The sequence below is a fragment of the Amia ocellicauda genome, chromosome 17, assembly GCF_036373705.1.
Source record: "Amia ocellicauda isolate fAmiCal2 chromosome 17, fAmiCal2.hap1, whole genome shotgun sequence".
NCBI lineage: Eukaryota > Metazoa > Chordata > Actinopteri > Amiiformes > Amiidae > Amia > Amia ocellicauda.
Window position 1 is genome coordinate 2,680,493 of NC_089866.1, and position 27,083 is coordinate 2,707,575.

Sequence of the window (27,083 nt, forward strand, 5' to 3'; positions counted from 1 at the left end):
AATTTCTTGTCTACCGGGGGGGAAATAAAATCTGTACAAGAACACCTAATTTCACAGAACATAAAATTTCCCCATTTCAATGGAAATCCCCTCCCCCAGGTTAAAAAAAGAACCCCACAAATGTTTCCCCCATACAAATATTGCCCATTCAATAAAAAAGGAAATCAAGGAAAGAAAGTAACAAAGTAGCACAAAACAGAGAAAGCACCCGCAGTGCTAAATTAAAATTAAAATTAATTTCGATTTCACACAGGTCAGACGTATTCCCTTTTACTACTCAATTTTAATTAATTAATTAACCCCAATTTTAATTGTTAACGCAATTTAAAATCTAAATGAGAGCTAATTACTAAATAACAGAATGGAAACAATCTGCCACAAGGTACTGCCAAAGCAGCGCTGGCATGCAGACATGGGGGGGGGGGGGGATTATACAATTAAAGTAATCACTGTTTTAAAGTCTCCTACAGACAGTTGGTTTTGAAGACAATACAAACAATGTAACTTTCAGACTCGTAATTCTCATATAATCTGTAGGCCAAAAAAAAAAACCTGTCAGCTCTACTTAAGCATATTTAAAGCATTACCTCATCATGGAGTAAACAGCACCTATTCTTATTAATAATAATAGTATTAATTAATAATCTTCATCATCATTATTATTGTCATCCTTTTTATTCACAATATTTTCAGTTTTAATGAAGCTAGGAGAATATTATTATAAAAACCTATTACCCAAGTATAATAATATCTGTGTGATCTTTTTCTTTTGAACTCCCTGGCGCTCATATGTCAGCTTGTTTGCTTTGTTTCCCGTTCAATCAACAGACTGCAGCCCAGCACTATGTGCATCGATCACAACTACAGCGCCCGTCCTGTATATAGCGCCCCTCCTGTATATAACGCCCGTCCTGTATATAGCGCCCCTCCTGTATATAGCGCCCGTCCTGTATATAGCGCCCCTCCTGTATATAGCGCCCCGCCAGTGGACCTCCCCGAAACCGCACAAAAGTTTCCAAGTGTCTCCTAGTGTCCAAACATGGCAACTGCGCCGCCGGAGAGCCGAGAGGAGGAACTTCTGTGGGAACCGAGGAGAGGAGCTGGAAACTTTTTTTCTTTCTCTCCAGGAGGAGAAACTGGTCCCGTGAAAGACAGAGAGCCGTCGAATCGGGGGGAAAGGGCTTTGGAGGGGCTTCTTTAATGCACACTGACCAAAAGACGCAACTTTCCCCCCCAGTCCGACCCAGACGAGACCCGTGGCGATGCGACGCGAGTGAGCGATGCCTTGTAGAAATGGACACCCTGTATCCCAGCGAAAACATGGCGTCTATTTCTCCCGGTTTGGACTCCTCTCCAGCCTGCTGGTCTCCTTGTGTTTCCTCTTCACCCCGGGCTCGCTGGAGGACAGGGGGACGTACCAGCCCTGTCTGTCCAACTGTACCTGCCGCTACCGCCTGGTCAACTGCTCCGGCCTGGGACTGGACCGGGGACCCGCGGCGCTGGACCTCCCGGCCGACACACACATCCTGTGAGTAGCAGCCCTGCTGGGAGAGAGCAGCTCTGTGTCCAGCTGCTCCCAATGGACGTGCATGGCTTGTGTTTCCGGAGGGTTGTGTTGTTGCAGAGTAAAGCATTGTCCCAAAGCAATCAGGCCGGCCCGTTAGACCCGGTCACCTTACTGGAGCACTGGCTCTGCGTGGCGTGGAAGCGGGTCCGCACTGTAATGGGCTCAACACATACAAGCAGGATTTGTATCTGTGTATTATAACAGTGTATAGGCAGAGACAGGGTGCTAAACTGTATAGGAACTCTAGTTACAAATGTATCCAAATTAATATCAAGGTCTTATTAATAAGTGACATGTATAGTGATAAGACAGAATTGGCATTGCCTCGTCCCGTCCCGTCCCGTTACTCGTGGAAATGGACACAACCGTCATCTCATCCGTTCACACCTGGGGGGCGTGCTGCCCTCTACTCCTGACTGCCCCCCTTTACCGTTACATAATCTGTTTCATACCATAATAATCCAGCCGTTACTATGCCCGGGGAATTATGTGCACTTTGATTGGCTGGTAGTGTCTATCCCAGATTTAGGATTTAGGAAAACCCTGCAAAGCAGTGCTTTGTAACTGTGACAGGGAACGAACTAACCGCACATTGCATTTTAATTGAAATGTATCATATTGTTTTACTTAGAAACATCTAACATATTTCAGTCGCCAATTCGTTTTAACAACAAATACATAAAACACATGAACAACATCACAATAACACTACTGTCCCCCAGTTTGTTACTATGTAAGGCACTAGTAGATTATATTTATGTATGCAGTTTCAGAAAATAAAGCTATAATACAATGTACAAATAGATCACAGGCTGATCATTAATGTTGCCCTATTTGTATTAAGACGCAACAAATGAAAGCGATTAAAGAGAGGACACAGTGGACAGTGGGGGGTCTGAGTGACATCTGTTTCCAGAGAACAAAATAGTTATTTTATGGTGATTATGACATTGTAGTCCCAGGTGTCGAATTAGTGCATCATTTGTTAAGGGCGCACGCACACACACACACACACACACACACACACACACACACACACACACACGTTGAGTAGCCAATCAACCCACACAGTCTGTCTTCAGGATGTGGGAGGACTGTAGAGCCCACACAGACATGGAGAAAACATGAACGCTGCGCACAGGCACACATCCAAGGCCGGAACTGAAAATGCGTCCCAGCAGCTTTTTTTTGTACCTTTTTATACATCTATACGTGTATATATACATGGGTCAGTATCTGCAGAATCACTGTATCTTTCAGAAGAAGCTTTATAAAAGTGTAGTTCTCATAAACAGCTGTAGGTTTATGACAACTCCCAGATACACGTTTTTTTTACTATTATTTTTGCTTTAAAAGGAAAAAAGCATATACTGTTGCACATGGAAGTTTGTGAATACCTACACTCTATTTGTTTTAGCAGTTATAAGACGTATTTGTTTTAATTCTAACATTCTTTTAAATTAAAGACCTCTTCTTAAGTAAAAGCTACTCATGGATTCTCTCTGTTTAACTTCTCTAACTATAACCAGAAATTGGGCAAGATTTCTCAGGGTCTTTACAGCTCCCTCCATGTTTAACAACATGAAAATGTTAAGAACGACTAACGTCAAGCATCTTACAGCTTATGTAAGGATTGCAGAACATGTTCAAAATGCATTTCCTGAGATTATCTAACATTCACATTCCACAAAGTAAACTCCGCTGCCAAATACTTGAAAAATGCAGCTCTTGGAAACCGATGTCTCTGAGAAACTAACATTTATCAATCAAAGACGCTGTCGTGAAATTCTTCTCACACAACTGTGTGCTGAACATCCTGATCGCTTCTCCTCTCATGTGCAGGGAGGCTGTTTACCTGACCGCTGCTAATATTGTTTTATATATAAATTTCCCAGCAGCTTCACAAAACATTAACATTGTTACTTTTCTTCTTTAAAAGATGAAAAACATACACCCGGTTGTAGAAACATGTAATGAGCTTTTGTTTACCCATAGGTAAGCACCTTAAAATATTTATGTGACCTTCCCCAATTCTACAAAACAGTTTTTTCTTTCTCATGAGGAAGAAAAATTAATAAGTTATGATTATGGCTCTTACGTTTTTCACAGAGCCAAACTCCAGGCTTAATTTCTTATCTGTACAAGACCAGAGATTTGTTTAATCATTGTATTCCTTATGTGGTTGTCTCTTCTGCTTTCTGCAATGTATCGCCAGTATTGAAGACCCAGTCAATCCATCACAAACCAAATCCAGACCGCTTTTTGGACTGGCCACACGCATGTTCTGCAGGTGTCTCTTTGGAAACATGTAGTTTTTCTGTTGATACAGTTGTGCAGGACCTCGTTCTTGAGATTTCTTTCTTTCTTTCTTCTGGGTTGTGGTGCCAGTGTCAGAAAATAAGTGCACAAGGGATTCTGGGAATGAAGGAATTGTGACTGAAGCTATACTTTTATAAAGTTTGGAACCCTGGCAGAAAACTGAACCTGTCAGACATGTTATAGATAACGACATAACATACGTTAAAGTTACTTTACTCACAGCGCAAAAACACGAACTTAAAAAAGTAATACTCCCAGTCCTGCATTGAAAAACTGGCTATGTTGAGGATTTAATGAAATGTTAATGTGCAGATAATTGCATTATGCAGAGAATTAGTGCAGTGAGTGTTTCTGGGGTTTAAAGGTTATTAATATGTAACCCCCGGGCAGCTTAGACTGATAAGTGATTTATTTACATATGTACCCCTGCGAGTCAGAGAGCCAGGAGTAAAGGAGTCGCTTCGAAATGAGGAACTGATTTCTAACCTGTGGAGTACACAATTTCCCCAAATTACCTTTTTGTTTGATTCTCCAGATTGCAACTGTAGATATCTATAGTAAAGGAGCAGATCAGTCAATCAATCCATGTTTATTTGGTGCAGCAGCCTTTGCAAGGTGGCCCCAGAGCGCTTTACAGATTTAAACGATAAATACAAGGTGTGGAAATAAAAAAATAAACCATTAGGCACAGAAGAGAGAAAAACAAACAATCCTCTCGGACGACAAGCTCCGGGGACCGCTGCTTACGGCCCAGGCGCGATGGCTGCTTCCCCTCCAGGCAGGAATGATATCATGTGATTTTAAACACCTTGGAAAACTGACCGAGCTCTAGGTTAATATTTTCTTTCTGTACCGAGACCTGTACTGTAAAAGCTGGGCATGCCAGCGTCCTTTTAATATTTCACCTGTGTTGATCAAAGCTGCTTTGACCAAACGCAAAGGATCCCTGATTCTGTTGTGTGTCTTGAATGAGAAAAGAAAAGGCATTTGTGATGACACTGTGGCTCGATCAGAGCACTTGCTTTCGGCTTCGAAGTCATTGCGTGAAGCAATCAAGACCCACTGCCAAAAGAGGTGTTTGTTTGGACCATAAGTGGTGAATGGGATAAATTAGCCAGATAGGTGCCCTGTGTACCTCTGTGTCCTGGCCATGTGAAGAGAATCATTTCCTTTCCCATATCTCTCTCTTTCTGTAATCACAGGAAAGTGCTTTCCTTGTTTTCCCCATGTTTGAGTTGAAAAGCTAAGTGTTTCCCCTAGTGAGTAAATCAAACTTGCACAATCTTCGTTTTAATACCACAACCACAAGCTATTTAATTCCTGAGAGCATTCTGATTTTTATCTCCGGTTCACCACGGGGCTTAAATGACAGGCTGAGGACGTAAGACATTAAAACGATTGTGAACAGTTTTGAAGATCTGCGCTTCCTCGAGTCTCTGCCACGTCCTATGAGAACGGTCCTGATTGAAATTCTGGAAATGCATTTTCATGGTGTGGACATCGACAGCTCAGAACGGCGCTAATCCGCATTTGTTTGGCCACGAGAAAGAGACGGACGGTGATCAGCTGAGCACAAGTAGTGCGATCGCCAAGGCCACCGTCTTATTAATAAGGTCTGCTTTATACGGTTGTCACGGTAACATTTTTGCAACAATCACCCCAGTGTAACTTCGGCCTGGAGATCTGTTTTTAAAAATAGAGTATTTATAGAGAACGCTTTTGGCAGTACATTCTGTCTTTTGAAAGCCGACAGCTGTCACATTGAGGAGTTTAAAACTTTTTAGCCCAAGATGTTTTTTCAGATCGTCTGTTATTCCCCTGAAAACGGCTAGAGAGCGAATAGCTGAGACGGGACCCGAGGCCGCCTGAATCTGGAGAAATTCCACATTAGAGGTGCCTAAGAGATTACAGCCCTCCAGGAGAGACATTTGACCACATTGTGAGTCTCTCCTCTCCAGTCTCTTCCCTTTGAGATTACTATCCTCCTTTCCTTTGGGATTTCCCCACTGGAGAATGAAGCCTGGATAATAAAGTCTAGGATATATATGAGACTGACGTAGGAAGTGGTATTATTTCCTTCTTCTAACGTTTGATTATTTACCACAGACCGACTCGTTATGGAGCATTTTATGATCTCGGTACAGATCCCTGCATGAATAGACCCAGCTTCGTAAAACTTATACGTCCTGTCAAATGTATCAGCTCCTTTTATAAAAGATGGAAAACAAACAGCCAGTGGGACAGAATTTAAAACAAATCAACATCAACAAAGCATAGAAAGGTTTTGTGTGACACTCCACCACCTCTATTCTTTTGCTCATTATGTAAAAAATACTTTAGTCTCTGACCGAACACCTCTCTTCCTCTTCGAAGACAGGTCCAGATCCCTGCTGTGTGCAAGGTTGTGGGTCATGGAAAAAAATGATTTAAAAAAGCATGTGTGTGTGTATATATATATAATATATATATATATATATATAAATTGGCAGACCAGTCCTCATTTAAATTCAACCAGGCCCTTTGGAATGCACTAGATCAAAAAAACAACCACGGATGCGTGCTGACGAGGGAACGGCGACACATTCCTCCCGAAATCCATTACAATGCGTTAGCAGGTTTCCCTGGCGCGGCCCGAGCTCTGAGCTGTGCCAAATGCGAAGCTATGCTCTGAAAGTCTGTCAACTGAGCTTCCTGTCCCGGTCCTGTTTGTTTAATTGAAATGTGAGATCAGGACAAGAAGTATCAATCATATTTAACTCCCGATCTTTTCTGTAAAAACATCACCTGCCTGCTTTGTCTGCCAGAGACACGTGGACTAAATGCAGAGACGATATGAAAACCCCGTCCTGCGGCTGTGCTTACGCCTTACGTCTCGTTTGTCGATGTCCCTGGTGTGGAATATGTATGAACGCTGAGCTGGGAGACCTTTTTCTCCGTTCAATGCATTTTCATTTCACCCAGAGCCTCTATAACGTCTGCAGCTGAGGGGGAAATAATGTGGCACATCTAGGAAATGATTCACATCTTGCAGTAGTGTTTCCAGTTGGTCTCAGTAAGATATTGCTCATTAAGTTAGTGTGGATCGCTGCCGTGCTTTTTCATGGACAGGAGGCAAGCCGTAACATGGATTTATATATTTGAGACAACCTGGAAATAACAAAGGTTTCAAATGATGATAACCTCATTGTAGATAAGTAATGTTTATATATCTTTCTAGTGAGAGTCCCTGATTGAATTGAGCCTGCAACTCAACCGCCAATTACAAAGTACACACCCAATAAAAGCTATTAAAACACAATTAAAGAGTCTTCATTAGGATACATGTGTTTTTTTATATAAAATACAAAAGAACCTTTGTGTAATTATGTGCCTTGCAAAGTTGCCTGGGATTGTATACTGACATTTGGGGATTTTACAGGAGATTTCACTTTTTTTTTTTTTCCTTCTTTCACTCTGAGACTCGTAATTTCTTCTTCTGTGATGTGGGGCCCTTTTTGTTTTGTCAGGCCTGTGCACTGGTAGTCATTAATTTGTCCTAACCGCTCCAAGTTGGCCCAGACTCGCGATATTTGGCCTCCGTCAGCGCACACAATCTGATCGCTGGTACATGTGATCACAATCTGTGGTTGGGTTTTTTAAAGGGAAAGAGCCAGCCTGGGATTAGGAAAGCAGGACAGAGAGAAAGCAGGAAAGCTGACACTGGTTGTGTAGTTGACAAGGTTTGACACTGGTTGTGTAGCCGAGTCTGCACACGAGAGAGGTGTGTTCTGGGTTTGTGGGTGTGAGGCTGCAGTAGACATTGCACACTTTACTGGTTGGATGGCTCCCTCTCAGCTAAGGTTTTATGAAAGCAAATGAGCAAATTGGATTTATTTCAATTTGTGACAATATCACAGGATCTCCTCCTGTTTTAAACTTGCTGTGGTGTTTGAGAATGAGAACACACAAAGCCAAACCTGCATCATGATTTACATTTTATTTACTATGATGAGGTATCTCTGTATCTCCAATCATCCTGAGCCAGTAAGGGGAATGGGGTGAGGGTTGTTTAAAAATGAAATTGCATTGTGTGCTATCACCATCAGCCTCAATTGACCCCCTGCTGGATGATTCCTCCCCAAGATGTTTCCACTTGTTTTATATATAAACACCTCGCCCCCGCAATCGGGACGTACTTTTCCAATAAGTTGTATTCATTGCAATTCTACACACATTGTTTCTGTGTTAAGAGGCTAGTGGTCTTATTTATTTTGGACAAACTACAAGGAATCTCACGATCAGAATGGCTGAACGTTAAGTGGCGTTGAGGAGGAACAATCCGGACTCTGCCACAGCCACACATTATAGGCTACATCTTGGCTCTCGGGCAAATCTGACATTTAAAGTGTTTTGAGAAGGTTTCGGTATCGGTTAGAGGTGGCAATGTAACTAAACAATTGTTAAAAGGGGCAGCGTTTTGGATACAAACATTGAATTGTTACTTTATTGCGGTTTTTTATCGCATGAGTACATTTTGCAGTTACCGTCAAGTTTGATTGACATGCAATTTTATCCATCAGACCAGAAGTAGAACCACCCAAGAAATACCACGACCATTTCCTCTAAAGGATCACTATGCCGACCTGCGCAGCCGGGCTTCAGATTCCCAGCCAGGCTTTAAATCAAATTGCATTTAAAAACAAAGACTATTTTCTTTCCTGTTGGAGACATGAAGAGACTGAAACATGGTAACAAAAGTGATAATTAAATTCTTTTATTGGTAATTTGATGAAAACACATAGCCGAGGCCAAGGGCAACACGGAAACTAATCTGCTTAACAGATTACCTCGATAGTGGCGAGCTGCGAGAGGCTGCAGGAATTTAAAAACAAATGTATTTCGGTTTCCCACTTTGTCTTAATTTGATATTTCTTTTTACTTGTTTCTGGATTTGAAAGAGAAATTAATTTGACTCTGCTGTGAATTTGAATTCCCTGCGTTTGTTATTATGCACACAAGCGATCGATGGGCCTGCGAATTTGGAGATAATTTTTGCGGAGGATTTGAAATCTCCCTACATCCTTGAGCAACACATTGATGCACTTTGAATGTAATATAAAAACAGAAGATATAAAGCGAGGGATACCAGGGTAATTGAGGTCCTGTTATGTTCCCTGCAATGGCGACTCTGTACAGGCCTATGTCCCGTAAAACACATTTATGGAAAGACGAGCCGCACGCCTTACAGCACTAAGCACCATTTCATTAAGACACACTTAGCACTTAGTGATGGAAAACATTCTCCAACAAAGGAAGAGGACGGTTTCCTGTTAGCATGGTTTATATTTTCACTGTAATGTTTTATAAACTGGCACTCGGCTCCGTTGGTAATGTGAAAATGTATTTCTTTTAATACTATATCTCTTGTATAGACTCCTTTTCAATGCTCAGACTTGCCTTTCTCTCTGGTGGACTTATTTGCATTTGAATAGAATCAGTCAATCACGGCTTGTTGGAGACGGTGTTGCTTGACACATTTCTGGAGGTGAAACTTTTGTAGTACACTGATTACGGTTCAAACACGCCGATCGCTCTGGCCTGCTCACCTCCAGCCTGTTCTAATTTGGATTAAGGTACGAGGCGAGCGCCTCTCCAGTTTGACATTGTTTCCCCGCTGCTTTGCATCAAAAAGTACAAAGATGTAGATTTCACTTTTATGATTATGCAAATCTCAAAATCCCTTTCAGCTGATCGAAATGTCAGACTCAAAGAATCCGTGACATCTTTGCATGCTAGGAATTTGTTCTAATGTCAGATGCTTTGCGGTCTTTGATGTTTCTTAAATCCAAATCAATTAACAGAAAAAAACACGTGAGTGGTGTCCCGGCTAACGATTTGACATGATCACAACATTCTGCTGCAGGGAAATTCAGTTTGGAAAACTCAAATTTGTGGACTCCCAAAAATATTCTTAAAACATTGAACTAAAAGTTGAGTTATGTGTTAAATCCAATATTTAAGTATTTAAAACAATCATAAATATTGTATAGATTATGGATTATATAACAGTCATTACATTAATACATTAAGATGTGTTATATAGCAATTCTTACAAGTCCCTGTTTATTGGACGCGTTCTCCTTTTAAAAGCCGCATCCAAAGCCCTTATGTAAATCCGAAACCTTGGTTCAACCTGTGTCTTCACAACAGTGTTGCTAGGCAATGTGCGAGAGCTGCCGAGTGCCGTCACAAACGGACTCAAACGCACAGGCCATTTTCCTTCTGTTTTATCTTTTGTAGATGATTAGTGTGTTAACAAGACACTGAGTTTGCCGTCTCTGAGAGGGAGGGTGTTTCTCAGTAATCACTGAACTGCATTTTGTTGGACTTAATTGGACACAACAGCAGCAAATGTTACAGGTTGTAGAAGTCGGTGGCCCATCATCATGTCGTATACAAATTGGCCAGCTTTAAAGGGGTTTGTGTGTCACCTGCGCACCCTACTGTATTTGTGTCTTTTTTTTTTGCAGATTTTTGGTTAGACTTATTAACTCAGCACTCTGTTTAATCTTTAATTTTTAGATCCTACATAAACATTGCTTGTTGTTTGACAGTTGCAAAAAAGCTTATTTTAGCTGTTGTAGGCTGCCAACAAGGGCTTTAGCTTGGTGTCAGGCAATGCTACCATTGTCTGATAACAACAGAAGATCAGATACATACAAACAAAAGCCCTTAGCTTCAACCTCTAAATATACCCAAATATCACCCGTCTGCCTGCCTGCTGGAGTGTGGAGCAGTCAAGACACATGTTTGTCTAGCTTTGATTTTCCTCCTTTAATTAGTGAGAAAACAAAATTCAATTTAAACTGTTGACTATGGTCAAGTTTCTGGAGAATCTGTGGCGGCTGTAGGTCACTTATCCACTCCTCCATCCACGGTGTCATGTGGGTTTCAATGCAGAGAGAAGAAGAAAGGGTGGAAACACAAGAAGTGGCAGGAAAGCAGAGAAAGAGACGGGCCTCGCGGCTGTGCTGGCTGTTCTTCTCTGGAGTCACCTGCTCTCGTCGGTGAGCATGAGTGAGGGTAGCACCGGGGGAGCCGTGCTGAAGACGGGACTAATGTAAACACTGTGTTTCCTGGTGAACGAGCCCAGGCACTGGCCTCAGACTTCCCCGGACTGCAGCCACATCTAGCAAGCGACTCATTTCACTGCGCCAGATGTGTGGTGTCCTTGTTCTCTAGGCATAATTATTTTTTATTCTACTTTGCCAGTCACTCAGGGTCCATTGAAACCCAATGTGCCGTACTTGCTTCTGTAAAAGAGCAGTGTTCTTGAGGCTAGAAACAGATACTAGAGGAAAGCTCATGGTGGTGGCCATGGGACAACCTGGGACTGCAGGAGTTGCTGCTGGACCCAAGGCGACTTTAACACCAACTTGGCTGTGTGTTTTTTAAATACTTAAGGTATGCGTTAATGACTGTAGGTTGGTGCTTGGTGCCAAATCCAAGCCTAGAGTTGATCTCTCCTCTTGTCAGCTGGATTCCAGACTATTTTAATAACTAACGGACAGACTGTCCTAATGAGAAATGAGCAAGACCACCTCCCCCCCCAGCTCTGTCTGGAGGGGCGTGGCTCCTGTTCATGATGTCATTAGATGGATGAATACGACTCCTAGCAGCCAGAGCCGTACCCCGCAAATGTCACTCTGGGAAGAAGGTTTTTATCCACTGGTTCCTATGTGTTGTTCGTGCCTCATTCTTTCCCGCGAAAAATAAAGACCCTGAAATGGTTAAACAAGATGCAGTAGTTTGATATCACTTTGATTAAAAAAAATAGAAATATATATATATATACATAAAATAAAATAATGACCAGTATACAACAGATAGGACATCTTCAGCGCTGCACCGAACACCAATAAAGGGGTCCTTGTTTTTCTGTGTGTGTGTTGATCCGGTGGCTCAGTTCAACTCCAGCAGGAGGAGACATCAGGTTGCGGATGCCATGTTTCGTCCTGATGATATAGAGACGTTTAGAAATATGACACACACTGAGCAACAACTGAAAGCAACCTCTAAAAGAAGGATCCCCCATGTGAAGCATGGCTTCAATAGACGTGCACACATACGCCAGATTATGCAGGAATTTGTAAAAGCTGAAAGTATGCTACCTGATTAGATCTCGTTTCCTTCATGCAGATTTCATTGGCTTCATGAAACCATTTATTCTTGGCGGTGCACTTTTTGTTTTGTTTCGATTTTTGTTCTGAACCGCAGCACAAAAAAGGAAAACACTGGAGACTGACACATCCAGCAACACAGTATTGTTGTGCGCCTACACATCGGTCAAGCAGAGAGAAGATCACACCATCCAAACAGAGGGAAGGAAATTGCTGGAATTAAGAAATGACGGCAGGAAAGATCACCATCACCAAGAAAAATACATAGCCTCTCTATATGTAAATAAATAAATGCAAATTAATCTTATGTAACAACTTTTACAAGTTTTATCCGATTAGTGTTGGGGGATCTTGCATACTTTTCTGGGAGAGAGAAAGTACACCAGTCAGTATCATTTTCTGTCCTCTTCAGTGAATCGTTGTCCTCCACGTGTCACTGCTGGGGAGAGTAGGTCTCTCTGTGGCAGGCCAGTCGTCACCAAATTCAGAAAAAGGGTTTATGTAATGTCCAGCAACATACGTGCAGTTGTGTAGGAGTCGGTTCTGAGCGCATGCTAAGTGGCACCAGACGCACCATATATGGAGATCACAAATCATACGCTTCGTGTTCTTAAAACAGAACCATATGTTTCTGGAGATTTCTGATGTAGCCTCTCAAACGGGAGCAGTCTCTTGCTAATATAAATTGAAGAGGTCATACTGTATGGTCATGTTTAAGCATACCACACAACCTTCTGTTTGAACAAAACGCCTGGCTTTAAAAATAAAAAAGGCCCTAGAAGATGCTTGGTGGATTGTACTATGAAAGAAGGGTTTTCTTGTGAAAGAGTGAATCCACCATTCAATGGTTGTAGAAGTTGAAACTCTGCCTTTTTTTGGTTTTCTATTATAGAAACACAATTCACACATCAGTCAAGACCAGAGTAAGATTCCCCAGATCAGTTTGCCCTGCTTTATATGTACTCTACTGTAGTAGCACACAATCAATTCCACTTTGTTTTTATGCACATTATTTGCATACGAATGCTTAGGTCATGTTTGTAACTTCTCCAATTGGTGACACGGTGCAATTTTAAGTCTAGTGTAAATGCTGGTTTAGATTATAAGATTAGTTTGTTTACAGCATAGTTTATTACACTGGTTTTCATCTCATGGTTTTCATCTCGTGTGTTCCCTGTTTTAAGTCTTTGTACTACCTGGACAAACACATACTTTTTGAGGTTACTACATGTCTGGTAAGCAACTCTCTAAACCAGAGGAAAGGTTAGGTCCCAGAATTTGTTTCACAGGCGTACTGCTGTTCCTATCGGTCACCTTACATTGTGACTAGTGCCTGAAATTACACCAAAGGTAACTTCACTATCTTTAGAGGTCTCTGCAGCAGTTTGGGGATTGTTATGATTGGCCCAGCTTCTACTATAAGTTATTGTGAAAACATCCTGACTGATCCCACCCTGATCTCCAGAATTGATTTAAAACTTCTGGAGCTTTGTTGGGGCCCTTTTTGGCACCTGCAGAAAGAAAGGGAGACTGCCATTTCTGTTTAGTTGTTTCAGAGCTGAACGATTAATTTTTATTTTGTTTTGGGGGTGGGGTTAAGATGGCAGTTTGTGTTAAAGTGGTCCTGGCATTCAAATTATGGTAGTGGCCCCACCTTTTTCATTGTGCCCACGCAATTGTGCCACCCAGCAGCAGTGTTTTGACAACACGGACAGGTGTGTTTCTGGCTGCCCCCCCCCGCCTTCCCGGACAGATCGGCTGGTTGTTGCACAGATCTATGCAGTGAATGTCACAGAGGTATTGAGCCATGGAGGACCCGGCTCGTCCACAGTATTTTCCAGATGCCATTTCTAATGACAGCTGATCTGCAATTCAGACCATCTAGCACTCAATCTGATGGTATGCCGGATGACTGGAGACAAATTGCCGGGATATTGATCTCTTGGTGCAATATGCGTTAGATTTCATTTTAAGTTTCTGCAGGTAAGAGTGGCCCCCTCCCACCCCATGCAGAACAGGATAAAAATCCCCAAATTAAGCTATTCTGTGAGGGCCAGCTGGATAGTCAGCCAGTAATCGATAAACTTAAGGAAAGTGTCTGCATGTGGACTGAAATCCTGATTGGTAAGAGTCTCAGAGTGAAAACAGTTTGCACTTTCAGCTGATCTCCCCGAGGGGAATTTTGTTAGAATGTCCTTTTTGGAAAGCAGGTGCTGGACTCTTAATACAATGCTAAATTGCTATTGCTGTTGACACGTTCTCCCGTGGGACAACATAAGCCTGTATCACTGACATCACAGCCATTTCACATGATTCACAGGAGCTGTGAACTTTTTGCAGGAACTTTTTGTTTTGTTTTTTTCTGTTGGGTGAGCTCACCCCTCGTTAGTGTGATTGATTAAGTCAGAGCTGAACGTCGGCCGCGGCTGCTGTGAAACAGTTTCACATGTGAGATCCAGTCAATCCAGTCAGTTGCAGCAGTTGTCCCTATAAACATGCATCCAAGTATTTTCCTTCTTGCCGTATTGTCAAAGCATGGTTTACTTCATTATGGATTTATTTTAAAAGGATGTTATAATTATAAAGTCACAAATCAAGTTTGTTTAAATTGTTCTGGAAAGCCCTGCGATGCCCAATGAATCCGAGTGGTGCCGAGTTTTCGGGTTGGGTAAAATTCGATATGGTTTCCTTTCTCGCTATGTAACAGTGTCTCCCTATAGACTTCCAAGCAGATATACATCTGTAGCTGATTTATGAGGTGTGTGTCCTCCAACTGGCATGGTTAGCTGTACCGTTTCCTTTCCAGGGCGAGAAAGCGTTGGCGAAAACAAGGACTGACAGCTAATTTCACGGGAAACCAAAAAAAGCTTTCGTTTTAAAAACCTTTTTTTGTTAGTTGCACATTTCGACAACATACACAGACGATAGCATATGTTTTCTATTGAGTAAGAGCATTGCAAATACAATCCAACATCATCTATACGACTCCAACGTATTATCCTATATAGCGCTTATATTGTGTTTGTTAAAGGATTTCAACAACAGCAGACCTTTATACAACTTATTTGTGTACAATTGGCAGTACAGGCCATAATGACGCAGTACACCCTTACTACCAGCTATGGCAGAGTCCGCACTGTTGTCCACCATTGTCCCAAGTTTGGCCGAGGTCAGTCCAATCTTGACCTCTCTCCATAAGGTTCTTATGTCTGTATGGGAGCAGCCATGACTGTGCAAGACAGCTGGAGAAAGACTGGAATCTGGGTTCGAACCAGCTTTATCATTAAGTTTTGAACCAGATCTATTATTAATTTTTGAACAGACTATATCATTCAGTTTTGATCAAGCTTTTGTCATTTAAAGACATCATAACTTACAAGCCGAGGCCAGGTCCTCTCTGGGAAAGAATACATCGAATATCTAATATACTCAAGCTTGCTGCATCATTCTCAAAAGAGGGACTTTTGTCTGAAACATGATTTTTTTAAACGATTTAAGCCTCCTGTACATCAAACACACATTTATTTACACATTTACTCATTTAATCAAACATATCGCCTGCATCTTTAAGAAAAAGTCTGCAGACCTTTTGCTTTCAGATATCAAAGGCTGTCACTCCTTACATTCGCTCTGATCAGGGAAAAATCCTTCCAGAGACGGGGCTGAAAACGCATTAACCAGCTGCTGCTGAAGAGACGGCCGCCCTGTAGCTGCCCGACTGTCAAGCAAAACAAAGAGGCCAGCAAATTAGGATAATTACCCGCTTCCACATTTATGTAACATGAAAGATGGGTTAAAAAAGTGAAAAGCATGACATAAGGCGATGATGTGTTGTTAAGATGCTCTTAATGATTAATCTGGGGATACGGGCGGCCAGATCCCAGCGTAATGACTTTACCATGACTTTTCCACCGGGCCCTGCCAGTAAGCTGTAGCCCAGCGTTGGAGGCTGTGATGGCGGGCTTTTAAGATGAGCCTCACTCCCCTTACAGAACGACTCAGGAATGTACAGATGTTTCCTTTTGGGAATTACAGCCCAGCTATTCACACACAGCTCTTAACACACCCGCTGCAACGAGAAGAAAAGGGGAAACCAACTTATAGGGTCAGGCCACCATTTATCGAGTACAAATACAACTTCTCCCTGTTTCAGCCGAGCGTCGGGACGTCTCTCAGCACCATTTTTCACCTTTAAAGAGTGTCATCATGATTTAATCCAGAATCATCTGTTGCAGATCAAGTAGTGTGGATCAAACAGTTCATTAAAACATTCATGTATTGTATCTGTGTATGAATAGATCCCACACAGCTGTTTTTTGTTGTTGTTTTTGTTGTAAATGTCCCGTTTTCTCTTGTGGCTGAATGTGTTCCTTAAAATAAGAAAGTGCAGAGTAGACAAGAAAATCAATTTCAAGTAAGAAGATTTCAAGAAAGCTTCGGTCTCCTTTTAGGCTGTCAGAGTTCTGCTGTAATCTTCCAGGGTGGGGCGTTAAGCAGGCGGTCAAAATCAGCCAAATTAAACAGATGTTAATAAAACCTTCCCTGCCAGCCTTACAGTTTTTCACCGTCTGACAGAGGCCTCGTCTCCTGGCTAACTTCTCACCCGTGCCGGTGCCATCCTCACCTGACTCATTAACCAAAAAACCTATATGACCTGGCCGATGAATGATCTGACCTTTTAATTTGGCTCATCTCCGCATTTGATGTATTCGTGTATATATTGTGCTATAGGGATGGTGTTGAGACCCTGTTTCATAGGATTGTAGTCCTCAGGTGGAAAAGACAAATTGGCACTTTCCAAAATGCCAAATTGTACAGCTTTACCTTAAGTACTGTTTATCTCGTCAACTGCAAAAGAAAAAGATATTGCGGTTTGTTTGCCACACTTTTATATTCCTGGAGGCTCTCTCTAAATAAACTACAGGTGTGCCTCATTAACTCTAAGTAATTGTCAGTTGGCCAGCTGAATTTGCCCCGGGGCATTTTGGGGAAAGGAATTCTTACCACCCCTGGTGGCCTGTACCATGAACGTCATTTTCCTCCTATGCCTTTTAAAAAGGATACAGGTATTTACTGTCTAAGGGACCAACATAAAAACCCTCATATATATTTAAAAACAAAGATAGTTATTTCCTGTTCAGAGCTGGCTTTTGGTACGTGGTTGAGCTTTAATAAACAATGACCGCACTTAAATGGTCTGTGGTTTCATGTCCATCGCTGCTGTAATGAAGTCTGGCTTTCTAAACCATTCTCCCCAGAAAGACTTTTAATGTGTTAATGCTCCATCCATTCATGTGTTTCTCCGTTCAACTGTTGTTCATATCTGTGGCTTGTGTGAGTGACCGAGGACCACCAATCAGAAGCCGGCTGTTGAGACTCCCGGGCCGGGGGAACGGCAGGCAGCATGCTGTGTCCTGGGCCCGGCTCACCTCGCTGATTCCAGCTCAATGAATCCTGCTTCTGGAAGAGCTTATTATGATCCGTCTGCCAGCGTCCCCCGACGGCAGCCTGGGAAAAACAAGGCTCTTCACGCCGTTACAGCACACCGTTCCCACAGTTGTTCCTACAGATTTATCAGAGCTACTAAAGTGTATTATTTTGGGAATTCTAAACCAATAAACGAAAAGCATCATTGAAAAATGCGCTGACTCCTCTAAGTCACCATTTTCATTTGATAGTAGCTCTCAATTTCCCTTTCTCTGTCACCATAGTGTAACAGAGCGATCATGTAATAATAGGAATAATGAGAGCGTGCTGGGTCATTGTCAGGCATGGAATCATTTATTCAGTTTACTTCTTGTGGGAAAAGAAAATTAAAATAGTTATTTGGGATAAACAAAATTAACTAGGGATATCTCATTCGTACACTGGAATGCAAGGAAGCTTAAACTATGGTCTTTACACGGGAGGGATGAATTTGCTTTGCTGGCGTTTTGTTCATGGGAATGCTAGACTCCAGTTTGAATGTAGAGATCTGCATGAAAAAAGCAGCACACATTCTTGCCGTTGAGAAGTTATCTGGTGTTTAAATGCCTGGCATATTTCTATGACAACAGCTCAAACCAAACATTAGCTGATGGGTTTAGTTGTCAATCTTTTCTAGAGAGTTATTACACTCCCTAAACAATGAGTGGATTTCAGCAGTTATTTTTCACAAGTTTGAATCAATGCGTTTTGAGTCAGAAGACAGGTCCCGCTATTTTTTAATAGAAGGGGAACCTGGGAAAACTAGATTTGTCTGTTCGGCAACAACATTGTGGAAGAAAAACTGTGATTCAAGCCCAACTGGCTCAGCTTCTGTTATAAAGTGTCTAAACCGCTTTGACTCACAAGATGTTCCAAGATGTTTTGTTTGCACTAAATTGACAATTTTGCAATAGTACCTCCAGGCTCTGTGAAAGAAATACATAACAAATAGTTGTTTCGGGCCTGAAGTAAAAAGTTTAGACCTGAAAGTGCTTATGGGCTTGTTCATCTTGACATCGGGAAAACACAAATGTGCCGACAAGTAGTAATCGAAGACCACTTGAATTGAATTGGCTATTATCCTTCCCTGAGTCTTTTCACTTTCATCATGAATCATTCAACAGATTTTTGTTTTATAGACGGGTTGGTTAGGGTAAGCACCATCTCAAAGTTCCAGAGGGAAAGAAATGCACCATGGATATCATGTGGACAGTATAGAAGCAGCGTAGTGAGCTGACTCTTGAACATTGATCACATTTCTAATCTGTTGCGGTGCGTGTAAAGAGTGAGTAGCTCTGAGGACTGTGCTATTCTCTGCAGTTTAAACCGCCATGTAGCCACGCCCCCTTGTTATCAATTTTTCCGTTATGCCGTATAACAGATTTGTTACCAGAAAGATCCACGCAGCCAGCAGCAAGAAGTGGCAGCAATGAGACACCAACAGAGAGCTTGTCAGGCAATGAAACGCTGAGTTAGGCCATAATCCCCCCACACACTTCCCCACCCCAGCCCACCTAGGTCTTTCTTTGAAGCCGACCCACCTTATCGATAGCTGACAGATCCGAACACTGATCTGTGTTTCAGCCGCTCTCTGGGTACACAGATGCTTTTCTCATCAAGGCTCTGGCGCATAGCCACGCCATGACAGAGCGCCCGAGAGATGTTTTTGCCTCTGCGTCGCTTGCTCAGATCTCAGTCGGGTAAACCAACGGTTCTGAGGGAATGGGAAAATGACATCATCGCTGGCAGGAGAGCTGGCTGTGTCCTGGAGAGTATCACGCTGAGAACCAGGGTCGCTGGCAGCACTGCCCTCCTCCACGTTGGCCGCAGGCTGATGTGACGGGGCGAACAGTTATGATTTTTAGTAGGTGGCGGAGGATGTTATGGCAGATGGTGAGGTAGCGGGGATCGCTGGGTGTGGGGGGGTTTAGAAACATAAAAACAACGTGGGGATTGAGAATGTTTTGAGGGATTAGAAAACAAAATGACGAATGACTGTTGCAGAAAATACAGTTTACAGACATAACAATGCTGAGAGTCTTGACACAATCCCACATCCCGGCCCGGAGTGTACTTAGCTTTAGTGTTGTTTAGGATTGACATTGAACCATCTGGGCGACACATGTAACTCAGACTCTCATTTCCTTCTTCTAGGGATCTTTCAAAAAACCAAATTTCCTCTATAGATGACAGTGTCTTTGATCGTCTGACTTCCTTGAAGGAATTGTAAGTATATGTCCTTTCAAAAACTTTTCGAGGAGAAGGCAAGGCAATCTGGTCCTTTGTCAAGAAACTCACAGAAGGTCCTCAGTGGTGCTGTGAGATAGACGTGTCATTTGTTACAAAACAACGGATGCGATGGTGTGATAAATAATGTATTAACTGAAGACTCTCTGTCTCATTTGTCATTTTATTATCAGCAAAAGACACAATAAAACATTGCATATGACTTTTCATTAACTTGTCAACGCTAAGTCTGGATTCTGTTACAGTACATTTATGCACTAAAACACAGATCTTGATAAGTTTACATCACAAAGGAGTGCTTTTATATGTTTAAAAAAAAAAGTTATCTGGTGTCGACCAAGTCTAGCAGTGAAAGTCAAAACGTTTGTCTGGAGAAATGTATAATATCTCAATTACAATTCTTCTCCCTCTTCCACAGATATCTTCAAGGTAACCGTTTAAGTATTCTCCCCCGTGGGATCTTCAGATGTGGAACTTTATCCATATTGTAAGTTTGAATTAAATTCTGATTTTGACTTTTAAGGACAGTGGGCCACGAAGTCCCGAAAACGTTCTCCCTCCCTGTGCATTACATATGAACCTGGCGAGAAATTGCAGTTGTTTCATATTTAATTGCATTGCGATCACAGAGACTTACAATGAAATCAGGGGTCAGTTTAGCTCCGGTCTGTGCCAAAGTCTGTGTGTGCCTAATGAGAGTAATGGCCCAACGTCTGCGCTCCACTGGAATTAGTCTGTGAGCGACTTGATTCATTTGGTTTCGAGTGAAGATGTAGAAACCCCTGGAAAATGCACCAAGTAAGGAACCTTTTAAGGGAAAGAAAGCTCAATTGCAAAGCTATTAAGTCTAATTAAACTGGGTATTGCTCAATGTTAAATGTTCCACATCCAGTTCCCCCACACCCCCGCCCCCTTTGCCAAAATCTGGCATTCAGAGGTTTCCATCTGACTTTCCAGCCCACTTAAACAATGGCGTATTAATGCTGCAGCCCGTAGAACGAGACCTCGCTGATCGGACTGGAGAGGGGCACAAACTGGGCCTCTCGAGTCTCAGATCTTCACTTTGTACTGTTGTTTTCTATTGTCAGTAACCTCTGTGTTTTGTTTCTGTTTACAGAGATTTAAGCAACAACCAGATTTCTACGTTAGAAGACAGAATATGTGATAATTTATTTAATTTAAGTGAAATGTAAGTATAACTTCCACTCCTGGCAGCAGGGGCATCTAAATATAGTCCTAGCGAATTGCATTGCCGTGGGATTATACAGGTTCTTTGAAAGCCTCGACTGATGCAGGTCGTTCTGTGGATTAAGAAACTAATTAGCTCAGATTAAGGTCTCGTGACCTCCTAAAAACATTTAATATGATCTTAGTGTCAGTTTGTCTTTCATATTCTGCGGTGGTTTTGCTCTGCAGCACAGTTTTGGATGATTGATGATTGTGTAAATGTGTCTGCCTGTAGCGCTGCACTCCAGAGAGCAAGTAATGCGTTAAACAAATCCTGGGTGTCTCTCATGATAAACAGCCTTCTGCGAGTGCATCAGTCTATTGGAAATTGTGCTTCACAACACAAAACCTTGACAAAGTGACATGGGATATGAAGGCGGCTGAGGATAAGGATACGGAAGGACTTCACAGTTTGTTGCTTTGAATTTCAATGTGGCTGTGACTGAGCATAACTGAGTTAGAGCATAAAGCAGGATCCCTGTGGACCTTGAGCACTATGTCTAAATACCCCTGGCCTGCACACCACGCACTGTTCAAATCAACAAACATGGACCCAAATGACTGCGTAACACATTAGAAAAAGGTTTCACTGCACAATCCTGGGTTTCTGATCGAGGCCAGGTCCTCATTCCTGTGTGCAGCTTAAGGATCCCACTCCTTTTCCGATAAGTCCTTCACACACCGCACTTCTGGCTAAGCCGCTGCTCGTTGTGTAAGTGTGCTTGGCCCAGGGAGGCCATGGCCCTGTGAAGCGTGGAGGGGATCGGCCCTTCCCATCTCTCCGTTGTACGGATGAGATCATCAGTGCTTGGCTGGGCGGACTGCAGCCCGTTTCACTGGGAAATGTACCCAAAGCCCATTGCATAACCTTCTTCCCACTCCGAGATCATACATCTCCACAGCCGCTTCGTCTCTGGGCTTTTATGAATGAGGCATTTCCTTAGCAGATTGCATTATGTCATCAGCCAGGAGGACTGGGTCCATTGCACGCACAGAGACACCCTTCACCATCAGCGAAAACACACACACTGTCATAGGAGCACCTTCTGTGCTTCCTGTTATCTCTGTTTCCTCCTCATTAGCGAGTCTAATTACAGTCGGTTTGGCTTGGTCTGTTCCTGATTAGATTTTTATGTGCCTTATCGCTCCACTGTCCCATCAAAAGTACCCTCTGAACATCTTGTCAAAGCCGAGTGAGAAAAACATTTGGGAATTCACCATTTGGCAACTTTGTACAACCCCAATTTATTTCCCTTCCTACCAAATTTGATTAACTGAATTGAAAAACTTTGTTATTGTTGAGCAGTTGGTGTGCATCCAAAAAACCTACATGTTGTTTTGTACACAAATGTAACCTGTTGGGTATAATTGTTTGGTCTTGCCCCTCATGAGAATGTTTCAATCTGCGTCTTCCCCTTTTCCTTTCCAGAAACTTGAGTTTCAATCCATTTGTCTGTGATTGCAAACTGTTCCGATTAGTCAACTGGATTGCTGACCAGGTGGTGGAGGTGCACCAGGCCGAGTCGATGCAATGTGCCGAACCGCCGAAGGTCAAGAATCTGCCGCTCCTCAACGCCAGTCTGTCCAGTGTGATGTGCGGTGAGTTCTGGCGGTCGGGATGTTTTAAAGACTGTCATCAAAGTGCCGTCTTTAATCCTTAACCCGTTGCACCACAGTGAAATCTTTCTCTGGCTCTTCCAAACTCTTCGTATCGCAGAACCACATCTCTTTGCTTCTGGTATTTGTTAGGAGATTGCTTCCATGCTTAATATCCACATTGATTGATCGGACTCTTCTCCTCTTGTGTTTGCAGGGCTGAATTATGCCGCCTGCCTGTTGGACAAGAACACAGGGGTGAACGAGCTCGTCATTTTCACCGCATCAACTCCGGGCAACTACAACCACGACACCTGCAACAACCTCTGCTTCACCGCGGGGCAGCTGTACGGGGGCCTGGGCTCCAAGTCGGAGTGCCTCTGCAGCACCAACTCGGAGCCCAACTTCATCAGCGAGTCCCAGTGCTCGGCGGCCTGTGCGGACAGCCAGGTCATGAAGGTGTGTGGCTGGACGGTGGCCAATGAGGTCTTCTTGGTGGACTTCTCCGCCTCCTTCAGCCCGCTGCGGACCTTCAGCGTCCACGAAGAGGCCACACTCACCATCAGTATTTCTGTTATTGTAAGCACTTTATCGTGGGACTTTGGGGATCTGACCCCGTGGCTCAACACCACGGTGCCATCGGCCTCTCACAAGTACGCCCTGCCCGGGAAGTACCGGATCAAGGTGACACTCTGGGCAGGAAACAAGGACATCTCCATCCAGACCGACGTGGACGTAGTCATTCCCGGGCACCTGCAGCTGGAGTGTCCTGCCACCGTAACCACCAACAGCAGCGTCAATGTAAGCTTGACCAACTTGGACGGGACGGACGTGGACGTGGATTGGCGAATCATGTCCAGTGGCCAAGAAACTGCCAGAGGTAATTCCCACACGATTAAAAAATGGAGCAGGTTGGGTACTCATACCAGAGTCTTCACAATGAGAAGAAGTGAGGGGGAAGTACTTGAGAGGTACTTGAGAGTTATTTGAGAGTTACTTGAGAAGTACAGGTTATTGTGTTTACCCTGTAGGCTTCAGACCATTGTGCGTTCCTAACGTATTGCTTCCTCACAATCAGGGCTTTTCAACAAGCTGTTTCTGCTGGATTCCATTGTTGGCAAGGCAGATGAATTAAGTGTTCCCCAATTAACAGGTTCAAAGTACAGTACACTTTGATGACTTTACAACTTACCACCGACTTTACAAATACATTAAGTTGAACTATACCTTTACATAAGCCTTCAGAGAAACAGAAAACCGGTGTTTAGAAAACCGCATTCATTTGTAATTTACTGCACTTGTTTTTTGTTTTGTTTCTCCAAATATCAGGAGAGATGCTGAAGTAAGATTTTAAAAATGCTCTTTCATTCTTTGGTGTTTATGAAGATAGCTGGGAATAAGGCAGCTTATGAAGTACTAAAAAGTATGATCTGACCTTGGCTTCTTTGCTCAAGGATTTCACAGTGTTTTTTCACCACTGCATTGGTATATAAGGAGGCTGCAATAATGTGTATTAATGTTTAACGGTTGCCACTATATTTATTTTCCACAAGGAGTTATATTTTTAAGTTTTCCAAGGGATATACTGTCCGTTTCTCTCGTTCCAAAGCTCCGTATATCAAGATGATGATGAATTGCCGCAGAGGATTAAGTTCCTTTCAACTACAAAAAAGCCTTAATCTTTTTACTGTGTGTTACACATATAGCTTTTACATGCCTGAAGGTTGACTTTAAAATTGAAGAAAGGCAATGAACAGTGACAGGACAGGGTAAAGGTTATATCTCAGAAAACAATTATCTCTCTTTCTCTCTCTCTCTCTCTCTCTCTGTTGCTGCCTCTCCGTCCTCCTTTCCCCCCCCGGCCCTCCTGGGCTTTGTGTTTGAGGTATTTTCCAGCTGCTTTGGTAGCATCGTTTTGAGGAGTCGTCTTTTCGCCATTTGTTTTGTAGACTGTTACACAAATGTATTGCGTTCGTTGGGAGCCCTTCCACAGATGTGTTCGTGGTCAGACAACCCACCTCACAGACTGGTTGTGTTGTGTTTGTCAAATACAGAGCATCAGCACAGCCAGAAACAAATAAGACTCCTAAATGACGCGTGCTGTCATTGCCTTTCAGCACTGCCTTACTGCCCCCCCGGTGGCATTATGGACCCAGAGAGCAGCCGCTGTTTCAGAGTCTTCTGGGCCGAGTGCACCTGGCAGGAGGCTCGCCGGCAGTGCACCCCTCACGGAGACCTGGCTGTGCCGAACACCCCCCACCTTCACAGCGCCCTAATCCTCCACTTAGGAAAGTAAGTAAATAATCTGTGGTAATGGGGGCAGGAGGTTAACTTGGGCCGAGACCGGATCAATTGAATCGCAAACTACAACGCAGTTCCCAGTTCCCTGAGGAATTCCCGGGTCATTCAAACAGGAATCTGTCAATAAAGGAAACTGTGATGGGTCCTGTTTTTTAATTTGGGATTCACCGGGAGGTAATGGAGGTTTGCTGTTAAATTAGCTAAAAGTGTATAGAAAGAGAAGTGTCTTTAAGTGGTAGTTTCAGAGTGGCAGGATGCATTATTTTATGTGCACTAAATTGCTTTTTGTTCATTCATTCCTTGCCTGGGGCTGATTGAACCACTATCGGCCGCAAAGTCATTGCGATGCTGCTCGATCCCTCGCTCAGGGTAGGGTGAATTAATCTGAGGCAGGTGGATAAAAGTGAGTGATCTGCTAAGCTTGAAATAGAGGGCATTACAGTATTTTATCGGTCACTAACTGGCAAGATTGCAGCTAAAGAACTTATTGTGGGCATATATCATCTCATATTATCAGAGTCCAGAGAGTAAATTGGATAACACTTTTGTTGCTCAGTGCAGCAATTTTAAGTCTTGACAGGTTTCCTATTCGCTTCCTTAAAGCGTTAGTTAATTGAACCCTTAATTGAACTAATATTTTCCTGTTAATTATTTTAAACAGCAGGGCTTTTAAGTATAAAATGGTATAAGGAACTTATCTTATTAAGGATTAAGGAACAAACTTAATTTAAAAAGTAAATTATAAGCAAATTAGTAATTGAGAGCTTGGTTGGAACACAAACCAGCAGAGTAGGGGCTTCTCCAGGACCAGGTTTGAGCACCACTGCGTGAAGGAAATGTTCAATAACATTAAAAAGCAATTCTTCTCTGTGCTTTTCAGTCGTCCTGCATGTCACATGGCTGCAGACGACACAACAATGTTCCTCGCATACGTTGCGTCCTGGCACCGAATGTGCCTGCGCTCCCACCTCATAGAAGCTCACTTTCAAAGCGATACAAAAATGAGAACCGCTCCCTCCAGTGTCTCCTCTTGCTCGTGGTCGGGGTGACTCAGTCCGGCGCTGTATCGACAGGTCACAGTGGCTGCATCTCTTATCGTCAGCGTGCATCTGGTGTGAGTGATAAAAAAGAAAGAAACGGGCTGTTACACACGTCTGGGCTTCTTACATACAAACAGTGATGTATTTCTTCAGAAATTCTGTTAATTTATAGCAGAAGCAAAAGAAGTCAGAAATACAGAAAATATGGACTTTTTTTCTAGTTTTTTCATTGCCATAATAATATACATATTTATAGATATATTTTTTAAGATGTTCTTTTACTATCTGAGAATGGAAAAATAACCCTCAAAACAAAAAGAAATTGTGCCGTAGAGTGAAACGTTTGTACAATCTCCCTTTATTTCCATTCTGGGCCAGTCAGTAGCAATTTAGTCTGAGCGGCTGATTGTAACCGTATGGACGTCTCCCGACTCGGCGGTGGGGAGGAAATGGCGGCCTGTTTTTCTGGGCAGTGTGACTGTGGAAAAGACTCTCCCCTCCTCGGCAGGCTGGGTGAAGTCGTCGAAGGTAGAATAGCCCCTCTTATTAAAACAGCCTCTGTTTATATATTTGTGGTTTTGCGCCGTGGAGAGCTTTATTGCCCTTTTTTTCTTTTTAGCTCAGGGAGTCAACTTTTCCACATTATGGCGATTTATGATGATCTGAGCCATTCGCTGCTGTTCCTACATTCTTATCATGTCCTGTTCTCTAGCAACCTAAAATATTATTCTGGTTGCTGCTTTTCCCGACTTACAAGAGATCCCTTTTTCTTGTGTGTGAGGATTTCTGGCGAGAAGAGAATTCAATCTCATAACAACGGTGTGGGTCAGAGACTGAAGTCATTTATAACCATTGCTTTTCACCCCCACATCTGATCAGTGGAATTAGAAAGTCACAAACAGATTTAGGTAGCTGAGGGGATCGGCAGAAAAATAAGGAGAGGTGAGGTGTTGGTTGAATACATTTCAGAAGCCATTCAAGTTCTGCAGCTGCACGAGGCTCTGAATAAAATGTCCAGCGAAAATGAATAAATGAAATCTGGAGATACTGGTCATACAATACAAAAAGGGACCTTACTGGCCCTGTGACATTTCCACAATATAGGCACTCGCCCCCGCCAGCTTGTCAGCCTCTATTACTTAGTGGGAATTACATGTAGCT

General features: G+C 42.8%; 1 protein-coding gene across 1 annotated transcript in view; it reads left to right on the forward strand.

Moving 5' to 3' along the window:
- The first annotated feature begins 1,033 nt into the window (after nt 1-1,033).
- pkd1a (polycystic kidney disease 1a) overlaps nt 1,034-27,083 on the forward strand; it is a 69,148-nt gene continuing 43,098 nt past the window's right edge. Inside the window, exons 1-7 of the mRNA XM_066690241.1 lie at nt 1,034-1,528; nt 19,666-19,737; nt 20,177-20,245; nt 20,876-20,947; nt 22,415-22,584; nt 22,799-23,461; nt 24,699-24,873. Of these exons, the coding sequence (XP_066546338.1) occupies nt 1,281-1,528; nt 19,666-19,737; nt 20,177-20,245; nt 20,876-20,947; nt 22,415-22,584; nt 22,799-23,461; nt 24,699-24,873 (1,469 nt within the window). The 5' untranslated portion in view covers nt 1,034-1,280. The remainder of the gene's footprint in view (nt 1,529-19,665; nt 19,738-20,176; nt 20,246-20,875; nt 20,948-22,414; nt 22,585-22,798; nt 23,462-24,698; nt 24,874-27,083) is intronic.